This window comes from Mchenga conophoros, linkage group LG6 (genome assembly GCF_057382185.1).
Source record: "Mchenga conophoros isolate Kocher_MC1m ecotype Shallow Benthic linkage group LG6, M_conophoros_male_GT1.1, whole genome shotgun sequence".
Taxonomy (NCBI): Eukaryota; Metazoa; Chordata; class Actinopteri; order Cichliformes; family Cichlidae; genus Mchenga; species Mchenga conophoros.
The window spans coordinates 35967740-35986950 of record NC_140531.1 but is presented as its reverse complement, the minus strand read 5'-3'; the positions used below and the strand labels follow the sequence as shown (position 1 = coordinate 35986950).

Sequence of the window (19211 nt, the reverse complement as noted above, 5' to 3'; positions counted from 1 at the left end):
GCAATTTGAAGCACATACATTTGTTTCTTTTAATGCATACTCCTTATCTACATTTATATTTCTATGAGGATGTTTACTCATACTTTTTGTGCTCCCCAACTGCAAAACCCCCCTAATTTCTCAATAATGTCTTCCTTGCTTATGAGGAACTTATCCAATTTCCTAAATATGAACAAATATGAAAGGAGATTGGGAAAGAGGGAACGCACACAAGGCAACAAGGTGTCAGAGAAAAATGGAACTGGTAAATAAGGGGATTAAAAAGAGAGGAGGGAGCACTGTAAGGCTCGAACTAGCACGGGATACTAACTGTCTGAGCCAGTGAATGCAGCTGTAATTACAACTCAATCAAAACTCCAATTTAGACCAAGACAGAGTAGATTAGTGAGACAGTGAACAGTCAGCTAAATGCTCACAAGCGTGCAATGGGTGCAGGAGTGCATGCCCGTGTTTGTGTGCAAACAGACACCTGCACGGCCAGTGCGCACTGCTGCTATGCAACAAGCATTTAGTCTCCATCCAAAATACCTATGCTTTCAGGACCATGTTAACATGCTAACGTGTTTGCAGTGATCAAAAGTAAGAGGTGCCCATATAATATATGTATTAACTATGCCAAAAAAATAGAATGGTAAGAAAGAGATGGACAAAAAAGAAAGAAAGATGGAGAGAGAGGTCTAAGGCTGGCAGACAAAGTGCCTGCAGCCCACATAATGTAATCTAAGCTTCCTAGAATTACCGTTCACTTGTCAAGGCTAAGGTCAAATGCCTGACATTATCAAGACACAACAAAGACTCTGCTATCAGTCGCTACACTGTATTCTGTCCACTGTGCTCGCACTCTGAACGGGCAAGTGTGAGTGTTTCTGCACGTGTGTATGTGTGCACGCACATAACTACACGCCTGTGTGTTTAAGCACACCAGGAGGATTATTTTGATCTTGTACTCAGTGTGATAGGGAAATTACGCAATAGCATCTATGTAATAGTGACGTACATAAACCTTAACAGCTGCTGTATGCGCGCATGCACACACACAAGGACAAACACACACATGGGCAGGCACTTATTGCCCATTTTTAGAATCCTGTGCACATTAATATCCAAATGGGAATAAATACATGCAAGGTTATATTTATGTGCTCGGTACCATCCTCCTCACACATTAATAATAATAATAATGATAATAATAATAATAATAATAGATGGATTGATTTCAGGTTACACAAAGAGATTTTACATTAAATAACCAGAATTGCTGCTTTGCTGTTCTAGGCCTGTGCCTACCAGTTAAGCCAGCGGCCCCCAACCCCCAGGCCATGGACTGGTACTGGTCCATGAGTCGTTTGGTACCGGGCCGCGAGAGTTGAGGCTCGGGTGTGAAATTTATGGTTTTCAGGGTTTTTATCGGTTTTATTTTGTTGTATTTATCCACGACACCTTAAAGGCCAGTCCGTGAAAATATTGTCGGACATAAACTGGTCAGTGACACAAAAAAGGTTGGGGACCGCTGAGTTAAACTACAGCTTACGAACACGTCTGTCCAGACAAAGGCAGTGGAGGCTGTGAAAAAAGCAAAAATGATCATAGAAACTAACACATTCAAACAAATAACGGATAAACATCGTGAGTTTTGAGTAGTGATCTGAACATCAGTGCTGGCTTGGAGATAATGATCCAGGAGGAGAGAGCTTTAAAGAATTCTTTCGCTTGGTCCTGATTGGGGTTGACAAGAATTTGGCATTAAATGAGTAGAGGCTGATGGAAGGTGTGTGGTGATGAACAGAAGGACTCTGAAATGGATTCTGGTGTGGGACAGGAGCCCAGTTAAAGTTTTGAAGGGACAGGAGTAATAGTGGTTGCAGGACTACGGCATTTAGCAGAGTTGTACAGGAGTTTGATTACTTGTACTGTAAAGAATGCAGTTGCAGTAGCAACATCTGGATGTGCTGGAGGCATGGATAAAAGTTTTGGAAGTAAAGAAAAAAAAAATTCCTGGGGAAAAAAATGTTCTTTGCTGCGACACGCTGAGGTTAAAGGAGAGAAGTGCCAAAAATTACTCAGGCGCAGAGTGGAGTTGCTGATGGTGAGGCACATTTGGGGGTTTGGGACCAATCATGTCCTGACTTATCATTTTAGTTTGAGCCAGTAAACTTTCATCTGCGATTTAATGGTGCTGGTGTCCAACCACATCATGTTGAAGTATGACGCTATCAAAGGGAGAGGATCCAGAGGATGAATAGAAGAGGGACAAGCATTAAACACAGGGGATATCCTGTGATAGAGGTGTGCCTGGGCTTAAGTTCATGAACTGTTGCTTTGTTGTTTGAAATACATGACTGAGAGGCTGTGGCAGGGTTATTAATGTCGGGACAAAAGAACAGTGTGGTTGTTGGTATCAAAACTCGTACTGAGTTCGAGGAAGATGAGGATGCAGTGTTAATCAGAGGCCGAATGAGGAAGGGAGAATGGTGAGAAGAGATAAGTACACACTGGGGAATTCCCCAAGGAACTACATGCCTAACAAGCATGTAAAGAAATGTGTGTGTGTGTGTGTGTGTGTGTTGGGGGGTAAGGATGTCCATATCCATTGTGATTGTTAGCTGGTGTATTGCAACTCCTAGACACAACCATGACTGTGAATATGAAAGTTCACCTGACTGTGGACAGGTTGCCACAGACAGGCCTTCAGTTTCTCCTGTATGAAACTGAAGGCCTGTCTGTGGCAACCTGCCACTGCATGTGGCGAATAAAATTTGAACTTGAACTTGGTTCCAGAAACTGTACAGCCACTTACAGTTATTAATATTATTATTAAGGCGGACATGGAAATCACCTGGGATAGGAACAAAAAGGTGAGAATGCACACAACTGGACCAGAGATGGAGATCGATTTTTTTCAAGATTTGGATAATTAGTTCTATGAATGAAGACTTGCGATCTGAAATCAACACGACGACGAGTGCAATCAACACCGAGTATGAGACATGTCCTCCGCGAATATGTGCATCTACATCTTTGACTCTGCCTTCTTCCTATCCTCTCCTGTCCTCGAAAGATCTTTTCTCTCGTTGTAAAAAGCCTCTCTTTCCCTCTATGTTTCTGTTTTCCACTCGTGCTCTCTGTAACTCTCCTGTTCTGCCACTCTTATGTTTCTCTGAAGTGGCTGAAAGAGTGAGAGAGAGGGAAAGAGCTGCAGATAGTGGGAGGGAAAGGCATGGAGATAGAAAAGAGGGAGGGTATGCGAGTATGTGGGGGAGGGTAGCACTGCAATCTCTGGCAAAGATAGCTGTGACGCACTATTACACACACACACACACACACACACACACACACACACACACACACACACTTGTGCTGTGGCATTCAGGGAACCATGGTGGGTGGGGGCTGGGGAGGTGAGAAGATAATGAAGCCCAAGAGTAGAACTCTTGTCGGGGGCCACAAAGAGAAAATCCTGCCAGTACTTTCAAGTTAGACCTGGAGGTTGAGAAAAGGAAGGAAGCTGGGGTGAGCATGCTTTCATTTGATGTGTGAACAAGCACAGCAGAAATGTTAAAGGAGAGCTTGAGATTCAGAAACAGCAGTACAAACAGATTCCCTGTCTCAGTCACACGCACACAAACACACACACAGGGTTTCCTGTCCCTTGCTTGTAACTACGGGTGGAGACGGGTAGAAACAGGAAGGAAGTCCAATCTGAACTTCCTCACAGAGTCAGGCCCACCCCAACGACACAGCATGGCAAGTTATCTTTTTGTCTCACACCCACATGCACTACCAGTTTCTTACCGATGGTGCGACGTAGCTCCTCACACTGGCTGATGTGCGGGAGTTTTAGCATCTCTTTCCATTTCTTGCTGCGGCCATTCCTCTTTCCTCCTCCACCTGAGACACAAAATGAGAGTTTCCTCGTCAGCCCATCTATGCTTTAATATTGCATTTGGAGTCTTTAACAGTTTCCATCCATTGGCATTTTCAACACAAACATATGAATAGGGCTGCTGTGAGGACATAAGCCCCACCCATCTGCTGTTCAAACCTACTGTGTGCAAGGATCAGCCAATCAGAATAAAGAAAGGGAGAGGAGCTAAAACAGCTTGTTTTTATTTAGTTATCCTTTACTTCATCCAATAAGGATTATTTTTTAATTATGGAAAACAATTCTAGTACAGTCAAAAAACATAAAGGTGGAAATATGGAAATGAGCACAATAGGTTCACTTCAAGTGTTAGGAAAAGTCTCAGTTATAACCACATGTCTAAATTAAAACCTCTCACAAGAGAAAAGATTTTAAGACATTTCATAACTATCAAAATGAAATGAAATACTTCAGACTTTTTAAGACTCATGGGAACCGTGTGTGCGCGTCTATGCATGTGCGTGTGTGTGGGTGTGCACAAGCTTGTTCATGTTGACCTTGCTTTGACCAGAGGCCAGAGCAGGTGGTTCATCTCACCAGTCGCCTCCATGCATCATGGCAGGGCATGTGGTGAAGAATGTTGACAGCTTCAAAGATCATGGGGCACACACATATTGTGTGTCTCTCTCTCTCGTAAATGCGTGTGCGTGCACACACACATACACTCGCACGCACACACGGTAATGTTGGGCAGTCGTCTTGGCAGATCAGATGACCCTGATATGAGTGGTAAACGATCTCAAGGCCCAACAGCGCTCTACAGAGGACCCCAGTCACTCTGTATATTTCACAAGGAATCTCATTCCAATAGCAGCAGGGGTGTGTGTGTGTGTGTGTGTGTGTGTGTGTGTGTGTGTGTGTGTGTGTGTGTGTGTGCGTGTGTGCGTGTGTGTGTGTGCGTGTCCAGAGAAATAGGGAAGAAAAGAAGTCAGGAATGGGAAACAATCCAACTGAGGAGGTTTGCCTGCAGACTGTCTCATCTGGAAATCCCTTGCATTTCCCCTCGATGACCTTCTCATCTCAAACTCTTGCCTCAAGCTCAGCTACACCGGCTATGCTGCAGACATTACATAGTCCACACCCAGCCAGATCCTTTACACAAAATCTACGCAATGTCCAACTGAGCCAATGTAAGAATATAGCAGAAAGCTATCCATGTAATTCATAGTGGGCAACCAGTACTCTTGTATCCTGCCTGTAGCACACTCATGCTATGTAAGTTGTAAGTACAAATCCAAAGTGGATGGTTTCCTGATATTTGCTAGATGTGAGCATGTGTGGATACTGTTCCAACCTTATTCCGTGGACATTATCCACAGGTCATCATTCCATCATTACTGGATCACACACACACACACACACACACACACACACACACACACACACACACACACACACACACACACACACACACACACACACACACACACACACACACACACACTTAAAGAGAAAATCTGATATTTTATAACATCTGTCTGCAAACTCGGCCATTATTAAAATAGGTGATCAACATTTTAAAAAGTAGCTCGACACACATTTGCTGATTACAACATCATTTGATTAGGACTGGTATTTTATGGTTTACACGATGCCAGTAAAGTTCCTCTGTGCTATCTCACAGCTTTCCTGCCTTCTCTTCACTATCCTTTCTTAATAAAAGCTACAAAGCGTACATAAAAATATATAAAAACAATGATCCTTGGAGGACCATCCTGACAAAGCACATGGTTCAACACAAATTCACAATTACCCATTTTCCACTATTATGATGGCCTACTTGTGCATCCCAAATCATTGCTAACAAAGGCTGGGGGAATTATACAAGGAAGACAAAAAAATAAATAAATAAATAAAAATATCACAGTTGTATCTGTGAATAATCTATGAATATTCCCTCCCACAGCCGCTTGCGTCAGAGGTTCCAGCTATTTTGTGGTGCCAGCTTTTAGGGACTAGGAGCAGTCCTTTTTTTCTAGTAGGAATACAAAGACCTGGTTCTAGATTAATCTCGTTCATTAGGGCTGTTCGATATAACGATATATATCGGATGACGATATAAAAACGTCTATCGTTTAATTTTATCGTTTGTTTCGTGGTATCGCAAAATAAACTGTTTACGGCAATATTTTTTCATCGTTTTGATGGTCACTGTAGTGGCTATATTAATTTCTTAAAGTTCTCTCTTTCTCTTGTATTTAATATAACCACACTACAGACGAGCAAGCATATGCGTTGTCGTTAGCAACAACGACGATAAAACCATCGCGGCACGTGTCCGCTTATTTATTTTCCACATAAACATTTCACAATAAAGCTCAAGATCCTGTTGAGACTTTTCAAAATAAACTGAATCATGTGAAAGAGTATTCAGAGTGTTTACGGATGAGAAGCAAAAAAGAGCCGCCAGGTGCTAAAAAATAAACCTTAGACTCAAACGTTAGAACAGGCTTTTCCCCGCAGCACGCTGTGTAATAAATACTCACAAAGAAAACGGCGGCCGTTACAACTCATGTCTAAAAATGTATAGTTTCATGCATCGGTTAAAACACTCGACTCCAGGTACGCAACGTGCAGCTGGAAACACTTCACGCAAGTCGAGCTGCCCGAGATTCACAGAATTTACAAAAAATGTTGAATTTTTGTGATTTATATCGTTATCGGACGATAGATGTCTTATATCGGGATATGAGATTTTGGTCATATCGCACAGCCCTATCCATCATCAGTGGAAAGGGGACAATAAAAAGATAAAAATAGCTAAATGTCTTTAGCCAATTCTCATCTCTAATCATTTCATATCTGCCTCTGGACTGTCTATTATACAAAAAGGATGCAAATACAAGGCAGTCTACCTTCCTGAAAACCTCCTCCCTTCAGACAGGCTTGCGTGTTTGCTTATGCCGCAGACAAATGGATGATCAACCCTCTTATGACTATGTCTGAAGATCTCTGAATATCAAGATCCTATGTGTTTAAAAGTAAAATATGCAGACATGTGAAAATCTGTCAACAATCCTGGAATAGATAAAGTTTTTTTGTTTGGTATGTTTTCCCATGATTTGGTTAAGCGGAAGAAAATGGATGAATGGATGGATAGTTGTGGACTTTTTGTGGATAAATGTTTGAAGCTTGTGGTAAATTTATGCAAGTGGTTACCTGATTTTAAAACATGCAATACTGACATTTTATGCGCTCACAGTACTGTGACAGTCAACAAGGAGAATAGGGGCCAGTATTAATGTTTGATAAGTCTGTGCATTTCTAATTCTGAAAATCTTTTCTTTTAAAAATTTAAAAGTAGATGCATTTCTGCATGTTTTAATAATTAAAAAAAAACATTAGTATTTATATGTGACAAAAAAATTCTATCAGGGGAAGAGAGCAACCCATCTTCTTGTTTCACAGTCAGTGAATTTAAAATGATTAATGTTGGTTTTTCTCGATTACTATGTTACATCAGTACATCAGCCAGCCTAAGTGTGAGTGAGCAACATAGACAGTTTGATTATGAAAACAGAGAGGGAAATCCTCTGCCCCAAAGTTCACTAGACACCAGCTGGCCTGGCAGAGACTTGTGACAGCTTCAGCACAAAATCTCACAGGAGGCCATGACGGTCAAACACCTGCAGAACGAACAGTGTGCACGCTCAGAACACTACAAAAACAACATCCTCATACAGCTTCTTCTGCATCAAACTACTTTAAAAAATAAAATATGAAAGAGTTCAACTTTCTGACTTTGCTGTCTGTTGCTTGTTGATTTTCACCCTGAACAAACTGCCTGAATTAGTTTTACATGCAACATGCAACAGTAGTACACACATTACAAAAAAAAAATGTTTTTTTTTCTTTTAACCGTGAGAAAACTTACACTGTTTAACTGGAACTGCTTGTTGATATATGAAGCTTTTAAAATCATGTGGCATCAGGTTGTTGAAGACAGGTATGCTGACGGACCTGTTGTGAGGCTCCAGGGCACACACACCACACACACATACACACACACACACACACACACAAAGCTATGTTTCCTTGTTGCAGGAAAACTGAATACACAAACAAAAGAGGCCAACGAAGAAAAATGTTGAAGCCAAATGTTGGATTGGCTGTTGCACAGCTGTTGCTGTGTGATGATGGCCAGTTGCAGGAAAAGTCTGCAAATATATTGAGCCAAAAACACTGCAAGATTGATGAATACAATCAAACTTGCTCTGCAGAAAGTAAGAAATAGACAGAGATTTACTTCTCTCGTGTTGCCTTCTTATACTGTGAGTAGGAAATGTGAGTGTTTCAGCTAATGGGCTCTATACTGTAAAATTACACGAGACTCAAATTTCCGATGGAAAGAAAGAGAAGGAAACAGGAAATAACTGACAAAAAACACCAGATAGACAAAGATATTGAAAAGAAAAAAGATTTTAATAGCAAGCTTTTGAAGAATGTGTGTATGCGCGAGTGTGCTCATGCTTGTCAGAGCCGGCTGGGCCACCCCACCCTGTTTAAAGTCACTCTGACGTCAAAGCCATGTGTGCAGGCCCTTAATGCAGACAGGATGGAGCAAGTATTTATTTTACTTTGGTTCTCCCCTTCGAGAAAACGGGGCCCTCCATAAACACTGACTTCAGAGAAGTTTTGCTCATTCATAGCCGAGCTACAGCCAGCGCTGAGATCACCAAGCAAGATCTGCAAAAGTCCAACGCATGTGCTGCAGTGACGAGACAAAAAAACCTAAGACGGACTGAGGAAGTCTGACATCAAAAACAAGACATGCAGCTTGAAGATATGCGAGAATGCACATTCCTTTCCTGAAAGAAAAAAAGTTATAGAAAGCGGGGTCATCCCGGTCGTACATCAGTAAGATGTAGCAACATGTCACCAGCTTTTCTGGTTTGAGTTAGACTGGCCACAGTTGCCTCACATCACTCCCCTCTCCATTTCCCCTTGTTTCCTGTCACTCGGTACTGTCACCCATCCAACCAAAGCAAAATGCCACAAAAAAGGCCAGAAAAACTGCTTTGGCAACAGCTGAATAGATGACCCAACATAACACTCAGCTTGTTTAAAGTAACTTTATGTAACCACGTCTTTCTTTTTGATAACAGCCAACAGTCTGTCATTTGTTAAAGGGGACACAAGTGCCATTTGTTCAAATGTGAATAGAGAAATTATATACGCACAAATATATATAAATAAATAAATACAAATTATAGCAGACAAAGTCACTAGCAGTGTTATTTATCTTCCTGAAGTGTATTTTAGTGTATTTTCTGAAGTTTCAAGTCTAACCGGTTAGACACGTATAAAACTGAGACTGCAGAAAAAATAAAAAGAGCACATGTGTACACTAAGTATCTTCATGGAGCTACTGTTTGCAGTTCTGTCTGAGGTGAGTTATGGCTGCTTTAATGAATGTACATTCATTGTCCTCTTTTGAGTCTGCTTTTTCTCCTACTCTGTGATCACTGGTGTGCTTGTAGCTCATGTGCAAGACAAATTCAGTCCGGTGACATCCCTATATCACTGCCTTTACTTCTTTCATCTCTCTTTCATCTCAAGTGAAAGAAGAAGCCAGACTGGAGGTTGCACATTCGACTGTAGCAGTATCGTTTCAGCGCAGCTCCCCCTGCCCAGCCACATCCTAATTCCTGCAGCAGTTACAAATCCACACTTCAGATTTGCCTTTTATTAATACCAGTTCAAATAGAGTTCACTAGTTATTTCACAGAATGTGTAATAGTACAATTAGGCCTTACAAGTGAGACAAAAACAGTTTCTGCCTGGAAACAGGTGAGACAAAACAGAGACGCAAATCAGTCAGACGATTAGTGCATCGAGGATGCATCTAAATCCAAAACAGCTCTGCACTCCATGGACTCCACAAGACGTCTGAGGGCTTTAGGCACCAAGCAGCAGAAAGTTCAGTAAGGTACAAGGTGAAGCCTCCGTGGATCGAACCTGTTTTTCTAACAACTTCTAGAGATCAGTTGAGTCGAGATATGGCGAAACCTTTGTCATGTTTTTCAAAAACATTACATGTTTTCTTTAGTGAATCAGATTATATTATCCCACCATCGCCATGAAGGGTCATAGCAAACTAAAACTGCAATAAAAATGTTAAAAAACTGCAATAACATTTAGGCAGGAGGTACATCTCGAAGTAATAACCACATAGACCCCAAGTTTGCTGGCCTTGATATGGCCCTTGTGTGGCTGGTGCCACTGACATCAGGAGGAGGGCAACTTTTTATCTCTGTGTGCCACAAATGATCATTTTAATACTCAGAAAAATACACTCTAACAAAAAAGCGTTATTTAAAAATAAGATGAAAAGTCTTATTTGCTCCGATATTGGGAACTAGAAAACAACAGTTCTAAAACACTTAAACGACAAAACACCATCACCGAGTATTTTCTCTGCTGTGATTCCCAGCTTCTTCAGATGTTACCGTGAACATAGAGCAGCGCTGCTGTCATCACAACTCGTTTTTATTTTGAATCACCATATGGCGGAAGACGCCCGGCCATCTGATGAACACATGTCACATGCTGACACTCGGAATAACAGCCACAAGGCCAGAAAATCCAACTCGTCTGTGACAGTCACAGCCTGACCGTGGCAGTAAGCAGCCCGTATTCACACAATATGATTCAGCCAGTTAGGCTACACACTTACGCAGAGTGACTTTTAATGAGTACGTGAAGGTTTACTTCTTTGAACTCTGACATAAAAAGCTGCGTGAAGGTCAAAGATGGGGGTCACCATGTACTTTTGGCACAGAGAGAGGTAATAAGCCAAAAACATTGTTGAGTAAATTAACTACATTGCACATGAGAAACGTTTTTCTAACTTTCAAAACACTGATAATAATGTTTACCAGGATAGTCTTACTCAGTACAATCACATCCTGAATATTCGGCGCTTCTTCTGATTTGAAGCCTGTCCAACAGCAGCAGCATAGGTGGAGGTTTGTATTGGACTGCCGCAGCCGTCTCCCAAAAACACGACTTAAATAGTAGGAAATGAAAGAGGGTCACACATAGTTTAGGCCCATTGTAATACGAGCATGCACACGCACATAGGCACAATGGAGCCTGGCCATGATAAATGAATGGTCTGTTGCTTTCCCAGTCACTCTCATACAGTGTGTGATTGGCTGGTGCAGCCCCTGATAAGGAAAATATTAGCTGTGAGTATCTGTGTTGCCTATTGAGAGCAAAGGCCCAGTGTTTGCGTAAGGTAATCCATCTGTATACTTGCACTGAAAGACACACATCAGCTGAGAGAGAGGAAAAGAGAAACGTGAATATCAGCCAGCTCTGCTCTGCTCTACTCCTCACCTCGCTCACATGTTCTGATTCAGCCTCTTGCTGCCCTCCATATATAAACAGTTCTCTTCTCCCGTTATGCCTTCATTAATTCTTTATAACCAGACTTTCCTCCTCCTCCATATGGCCCTGAGAGAAAGAGTGGCTCGCGTGCAAAACTGCGAGGAACGCTGCAACATCACAGTAAATTCCAGTGACAACAAACGAAGAAGTGCGTGGCAGTGCGTGGGGGGGGGGCAGCGGATCTCACATGAGGTAGGACAAGCAATTTCTCACATGAGCAAAATGACAAGCACGAGCACACACACACACACAGAGCACAGCACTTTGCACATAAACAAGCTCCCGTGCTCATTCCAGCAGCGTGCTATGGTGTTTTGCAAGACCTTTTCTTCCTCATGTCTCTGTGCTTGAGGTATTCCATTAAACCGAGCCGAGGCGTGCTTGAAAACTGACCCTTGTTTTCACAGTGTCTTAGGGGAGAAGGGGGAGGGAAGGACAGTACGGGAACATGGTCAGACTAAACTTGAGCAAGATACCGACAGACTTCATGTGGGTTTAAGAGAAGAAACTGAAAGGTTAATCATCTGGGAGTTATCTACAGCTGTCTCTTCGACGAAGGGTGGAATGGTTAATTTCATAGCCTGGCAGGGAAAACTGAAACACAGAAAAGAGGCCTTCCCAGAACGGGGCCCTTGAGCACAGGACACATAGAAGAGATTACACCTTGAAAATGAGCTTTAACAGGACAACACATCGAGTCATATTTGAAGGCAGGACTGACGTGAAATTTACCAAGGACAGAATCTAAAACTGCGACTTTATTAATGTTATAAAAAGAAAAATGTATAAAGCATGAAAAATCTTTAAGGACATTTAATACACTTCCTACAACTTCTAAAAAAACCTCTTTAGAGAAACAAAGCATAAGTCACCACAACACTCCGAATCCGCTCTTACACATAACCTACACATTGTTAAAAGCAGACTGACAGCTGGGTTGTCGTAGGAAGAATGCCCATTTAACATTTAATAGATGTTCATAAAGTGCTTCAAAAGTGCCTCTTCATGTTTACTCAGCTTGCCAAGAAGACATGTTAATGAACATCCCAGCAGCCACCCAGCTAAGCATCCCTGCTAAAGGTATGCAGCAGAGCCGAGTACGCAACACAGTGCATCTCGTTCTCCGCACAGCCCATTTGTGGGTGTAATAACTGTAAAATGAGTCCCACATCAAGGGACAGTCACAAAGCAATGTGTTTTATGAGCCTCAGCTGGAGGAAACACCCCAGAGTGATGACAACGAGTGTTAGCCCAGCTACAACCACAAAACTAATAAAGCTACGCTGGCTAACGTCACAGAAAAACCCTCACAAGTGGTCTGAGAGGAGTGACGGGATTCAAGTTTGAATGGTGGTAAGGAGAGGGCAGCGCACGCACAGAGGTTAGTGACACCAACACCAACGCAGCCATATCTGCTTATACCTGTATTGTTCTATTGCAAAAGAAATTTGAGAGAAAAAAAAAATCAAAGCTCATGTGAGCGCTGGACAATCCACATTCCTTCCATTTTAGGTCTGTGATTACATTTAATTCCAGAAAGTCCGAGATTGAAATACCACGTAGGTTCAGTCTCTTTAGCGTAACTCTTGGTGATTACATGTCGAGGTCTCCAGTGGAGTTATCTAACCCTTTACCATAGTCTTCTGTAGATAATTCACATTACTACTTAGCGATTATACTGCGTTTGCGTCCCAGGAGATGAATGTAAAGTTGGTGACAGCTGAAACAAATTAAGATTTCTGCTTTAATAGGATACAAGAGCATATTTCCATTTATCAAATGCATAATACTTATATTGCAGGACAGTCAGATCAGTGCATTTCCAGTCTCTCAATATTTAAGAATAGTTGCTGATGTTTTTTATTGTTTTGTAATTTTTTTTTTAAAGCTATCGGATTTCTGTGACAGCTTCGCATATCTGCTGTTCTACAGAAACAAACAGAAAACACCATCAAATGACATGAAAAAAACAAACTAAATATCATTCAGTCAAAGACAAAATGTTCTGATTGAAGAGATAAATTTTTTTTTTCCTCTTTGCCCCCATCATGTCATCACCAATCCTCTTCCAGCAACTATATTTATAACACACAGCTGAATACAACAAGTCAATGCAGGCTCTCAAAGAGCACTCTGGGAAACGCAGTTTCAAAGGCAACTAATTTCTAATACCGGCACCAAAGACTCGCCAACAGTAACACACTGTGTTAGCAGTTTCAAGTCAAGCTTCACCAAAAGGCCCGAGAGCTAGCTGAAAAAAAAAAAAAAAGTACTACAACACCCATGATCCTCAGCAGTTTAAACTTGTAAAGTGCAGCTTTAATACATATGGTAATACCAGTTAAGGCATTTTGTTTTGTTCTAAGATATAAATTAAGCCTGAGATGTTAAAGTGCTGTCATCTGTCAGCATTACTGGATACATGTCTGGATTTTTCTAGGAACCTTTTCCGTTTTTAACTGTTTACAACACCACTGCTAATATTAAGCTTCAGCATAGAGCTGGGCGATATGAGATTTTTTCATATCACGATATGTTTTTTTCATTTCAGGCGATAACGATATCTATCACGATATAAGCCAAATAACTATATTTGTAAGATTTAAATGTGCCGTTGCTCACAAGTAAAATGTGAAATAATCAGCAGCTTGTTTTTAAATATTTATTTCCCATAATAAGTTCAACAGGGTAGATGTACTTAAGGAACATGAGACTTTTTCAGATAAATAAAGGCAAATATTGCAAACTACACAAAAGGCAGCCGCTAAAGCGTTTAAGTTTCAAAATAGAACAAATGAAACAGACTAAATTGTCAATTCCACTTAGAAACAAAATATTAATTCTAAAAATAAATCTTAGTTTGTTTTACAGAAGAACAGACAAAACTGACTAACTTTTGTCAATATCAAATAAACTGAGAACTAAAAGGAAATTCTCAATCTCTCCTTGTTGTATAGCTTAGCTTTTCAAACAGTTTTAACAGTTACTTTAGTCTGACAAAAGCCGAATGACGAATTAGCGCTTCCAGTCAGAGACTGAGGCTACGTCCACACGTACACGGGTATTTTTGAAAACGGAGATTTTCTGTTTTCGTTTTAAAAAATAATCCCGTCCACACGTAAAGGCAGAAATGAAGGAAAACGCTGCTATGAACATGCCAAAGCAGCAGGTGGCGCTAGATTCCTAACCGTGCAGAAATGTTGGCCAATCAGAAGTCTAGAAGCCTCGGTGGGAAAAAGTAAACAAAGCTGCGGCATAGAAGCAGAACCGAGTCGTATGTGTGGAGGGACAGTAACTGTGTGTATATGTAAGCATTTAAACACTGCAGAGAGTAGAATTAACAGTAACAGTATTGTAGAAATTCATTTCACCGAAACAATAACGCGGCGCACAGTGTGACGCATGCACCAGTTTATTGTATTTCCAGACTTGCTTTCGGCACAATTTACAGTGCACGCTACTCTGTTTTTTGTCAGACTTGAAATAGCCGAAATACCTTCACACTACGGAACTTCTTTGGCTCTTCCGTTCGACAATCTCTCCGGCATTGGAACCATCATCTGTTTTCTCTTCGGTCACGCTCGGTTGATTTTTCTAGTCGGCACACTCATTTCCTCCATTATGCGCTGGCTCCATTACCCGCTGGCTGCTTCCCAAACAAACACACGTGCGGCTTGGCACTTGTGCTGTGCGTAGCAAGTCACGCGACGTGACGCTGCGGCTGTGATTGGTTCAGCTCTGCGCTACTGAATTTGGATCGGCTGACCTTTTTTTTTTTTTTAAGAGGACAAGAGCGGCGAGGTCTATCGCGATAGCTTAATTTCTCTATCGAGTAAAAGTTATATCGCGATACATATCGTTATCGTTCTATCGCCCAGCTCTACTTCAGCATTAGTTTATTTTTCCAGGTGTACAAAGGGAAGACGTGTCTCATAAAGTTTCTGGCTTCCTTCATAATCTCCTAATTAAGACACAGCTGTACTGTTTGCTTAAAAGCAATATACCAGTGTGTGCCTAAACATCTTTCCCATTTCACGTAAACCACTGTTATATTGAAACTGATCACCAAAAGGTCTCTGCAATGCAGCCATTAAAAACACTCTGACATATAAGTGCAATGGGAGGAGAACTTTTTACAGCAGAAGAGTAAACATAATTTTTCCTCAGCACTCTTCACGCCACCATCTGCTCCTCTGTGATAGGGTGCTCTGCCAACTCAGGTGCCTGCAAAGTATTGTAAACAGTGGAGTCTGCAAGACAAACTATGATAACAGTTTTTTGGGGTTTTTTTTAATGATCTCAAGTGCCCGTGTTTAAATGTCATGTATTAAATATTTTCTGTGAACATGAACCACCAAAACCACACATCAAATATGTAGTGGTCAGGTTTGTTTATTTACAGTTAAATATTGAACATGGTTGCTTAACACAATGATTAATACACTTCATCGCGGGATGCTTAATGAAACTGCTGCGTTAGGAGGAACTCTTGATTTTTCGGTTGAAGTCGTTTTCTTCTTGGTCTTCCCCCAAACGTCTTCAAACTTCGGGACTTTCTGTTTAACTTCTCGTCACAGTTTAAGACCGCCGCCCCATCAATTAAATACCGTTATTGTTACGCTTTTCCTTTTACATTTTATAACAAATGCATGTGTGAAATTCGCATAGGCAGGGGTGTGGAGCATCAGGAGCAGTGTCATCTCAAACCACTTCCTTTGACGCATGTCATTTCCACTGTGCCAGACTGAACACACCCTATTATAACACTTCTCACTGTGGCCACCCAGTTTCACATGCACAGGTGTATAAAGAATGACTGTATAAAGTGACACTCAACAGTTTTCTGGACACCAACAAATGTGTAGCGGTGATTCAGAGAAGACGAAAACTGTCAACAGAACCCGAGTTGGTTTGCACAGCTTAAGACTAATAATCTGTAATTTTCTCTCTCCACAGTGAGGTCAGAGAGCTACAGAGCAAGTGATTTAATGTCTTGCTGAAGGACACATCAGCAGGGTCACGCAAACGCTGTTATGTACAGTATGGCATGAAGGTAACCAAAGAGAGACTCTTGGATAGAAGGCCACTGAAATGTGATGCATAGAAGCTGCTTTCTGTCTGGATTTGTGTGCTTTTAAAGGTGCTGTTCGCTCTGCAACTAGTTACTCTGCCATTGTGAAAGACTTTGCCAGCTGAGAACACCCACCTATGGAAAGATGATTTAACATCCAACTAGTCTCCAGTGAACCTTCCAGACATAAACTGAGGGGCTGTTGGCCGTTTTAGGCTTAATGATAATTAAGACAATGAATGGTGAATAGCATAGCAGGGAGAAATATAAAAACGCAACTCTAACTATAAGGAGGATGCTTGTGGTGCTGGTGATTTCACTTTCCACCCTTTCCAACCAAATAAAAACAGTGTAAAGGTGTAATAAGCTAGAGCTTTGTATTTTCGCTCAATAAACTGATGTGATCAACTGCCTGTTAAATGACTATCCGGTTAATCAATAAATCTTTCCGTTTCCAGTGCTTTAATTATGTATAACATTGTGAAATTGTTGACAGATGTGCTCTTCCCACTATCTTTGTGCTCCGAGGGCCTCCGAGGGGGGTGATAAGAGAAGGTGAACTCCGGCAGGTATTGAGCCTGTAGATCCGACTCTTGTGCAGTAATATCGGGACATTCGTGGGAAGCCTTTGCCGAGCACCATTTAAAGGCAGCGAAAGGAGAGCCTGGTGCTTTGTCTCGTACGGAGCAACTGCTGCTATGAAATGGATTCACAGCTGCCGTGAACAATCCATTTCACGGCAGTGTTGGCGTTCAGTCTCCAACTGAAACGCATTCTGAATATAATGTAAACCATAAGCAGGGAAGGCCTCTGCACACCGAGGCGCGACCCCCACTCCAGCCTTTCGGGCTTGTGAGTGAATTTGCTTTCGAGAAAAATGCATCAGCTTGCATAATATCATCTGAAATCACAAAGCCTCCTGCTCGATTTTGTTTGGAAGGGGAAGAAAGAGAGAAAAAACATGAGTGGAAATCGTTGAGCAGTAATTACACTTCTTCTCTCCCCCCGCCCCTCCTCAGGCTGCTGATACAGTGTTGCACACCCACCCAGCGCCCACTCACTGGCTACAAAAGTGGCCTCGCTGCTCTGCCATCTCATGGAAAACAGATGGATACTCGCCTCTTTTCCACCTCCAGGTGAGCTGCCTCTGTGGGATCCCCGGCCCACTGAGCAGTGTGCACGATCGAGGCTGTGGAGCCTGGGCCGCCGGGGCTACCTTCTAGTCTCCAGAAGCCCCTCACTATCACATAACCCCCTTCCCGTCTAATCAACAGCCAATGCAGCCGCATACTTCTGCGTCAAAACACCACACGCTGACTTTACCTGCCTAATTAGGCTTTAAACACACCGAAACCTACAATGACAGGTAAGAAGGCACCGGCGCAAAGAGCCCCGCTGCGCAGCCGAATTTCGCTCCACAGTCAATAACGTGGATATCATTAAATGTCTGTTATGTCATCGTAAATATCCACCAAACCACTGCCGCCTGTGTGAAAAAATTCGCTCGACAGCCTTCATTTAACGCAGCCATCTAAGCACGATGCTGCAAACACTCCCTGCCTTGTTCATCTCCAGCCTTCGGGGCCTTACGTTAAGGTGCCCCGGTGAATCTGCGTGCAGTTCTTGTGCGAGCAGCAGATTTCGGCAGAACATGTTTGGGTTCTGCCCGGAGACAAAGCACTGCGCAGGGATGCGAGACAGAGAAGGCATAAATCCCGAGAAGGACAGGCGGAAAGCTACGGCCAAGTCGCCGAAGAGGGGGAGAAAAGACGATTCATTCTTGAAGCCATTAAGCTGAACTTACCTTCCCGTGCCTTCAGGAGAACCGTGTTGGCCACGATATTTTCAATCTCCATTGTCAGAATGTGAATCCCGAGCAGTCGCGATACATTTCACTCAGAGGAAAAAAGACGGTTTTTCTGATCAAACGTGCCGACGACGGTGAGGCTGCTGCACGCGCGCAAGGCGGACTCTGCGCTGGCGCATAGTAGGAGTTTTAATAGTGGTCGTCGTTCCTCTCCATTGCAAGATGTGTTATCAAACCCTACCTACACAGCTATACGGTTACGACGGGGCTTGTTAGCATTCACAGCCTCCCTCCCGTCCCTCTCCGCCTGCTTTCCTTCCTGTTTCAGCTCCCTCCTCCTCCTTTTCTTCCTCCTCCTCCTCCTCGCCCCTTCTCTGCACAACGAACCAGCAAGAGCAGGAGGGATCAATTTACAAGCGGCACAACTACACACAGATCCACACACAAGTGCATTCATGTATACATGCATGCATGTCCAAGACTTAACCTCCTGAAACTGCCTATGGTTATGTCATTTATTTGGGATTAAAACGTGTTTATGTGTGAGGTTTTTTCCAAGTTTCTCCCGGGAAGAAAAACATAACGTGATACATTGAGAGCTTACTGGAAAGATCTAGGAAAGGAGACCCCCCCCATCCCCATTTTTTTAAATGAATCCAAAAAGCCTTTCTAAACATGAATGACTGTGTTAATTGGTAAAGTTTCCCTCGCCAGAATTTCCTGCTCAGCTGTTGCATGAGCCGCTTGCTCAGGAAACACGGATGTCACAGAGGCCTAAAGTTGTGTGAACAATGGTGTCGGGGTTTAAGCTGCTGCAAGTCGAAGCCTGACGTACAGCGATAACAAGTTGGTTTTCCGCCTATCATGTCCCAGAAACCAACTGGGACTGTAATCTGACTCATTGATCTAGTAAACCCTTAGGGGGTGGGGGTATGCAAAAAGCACTCCGCCTCCTGAGATAATGTCGAAGAGGTAACACTTTATCAACTTTTGTTTAAAAATGTTTGGAGTTTTGTGAC

General features: G+C 42.4%; 1 protein-coding gene across 2 annotated transcripts in view; it reads right to left on the bottom strand.

Moving 5' to 3' along the window:
• grk4 (G protein-coupled receptor kinase 4) overlaps positions 1–18509 on the bottom strand; it is a 55272-nt gene extending 36763 nt beyond the window's left edge. For both annotated transcript variants that reach the window (XM_085277815.1, XM_085277814.1), the window contains exons 1-2: positions 18190–18509; positions 3793–3888 (exon numbers count right to left, since the gene is read on the bottom strand). In XM_085277815.1, coding sequence (XP_085133941.1) covers positions 3793–3888; positions 18190–18241 — 148 coding nt within the window. In that variant the 5' untranslated portion in view covers positions 18242–18509. The remainder of the gene's footprint in view (positions 1–3792; positions 3889–18189) is intronic.
• Between the last annotated feature and the right edge of the window lie 702 nt (positions 18510–19211).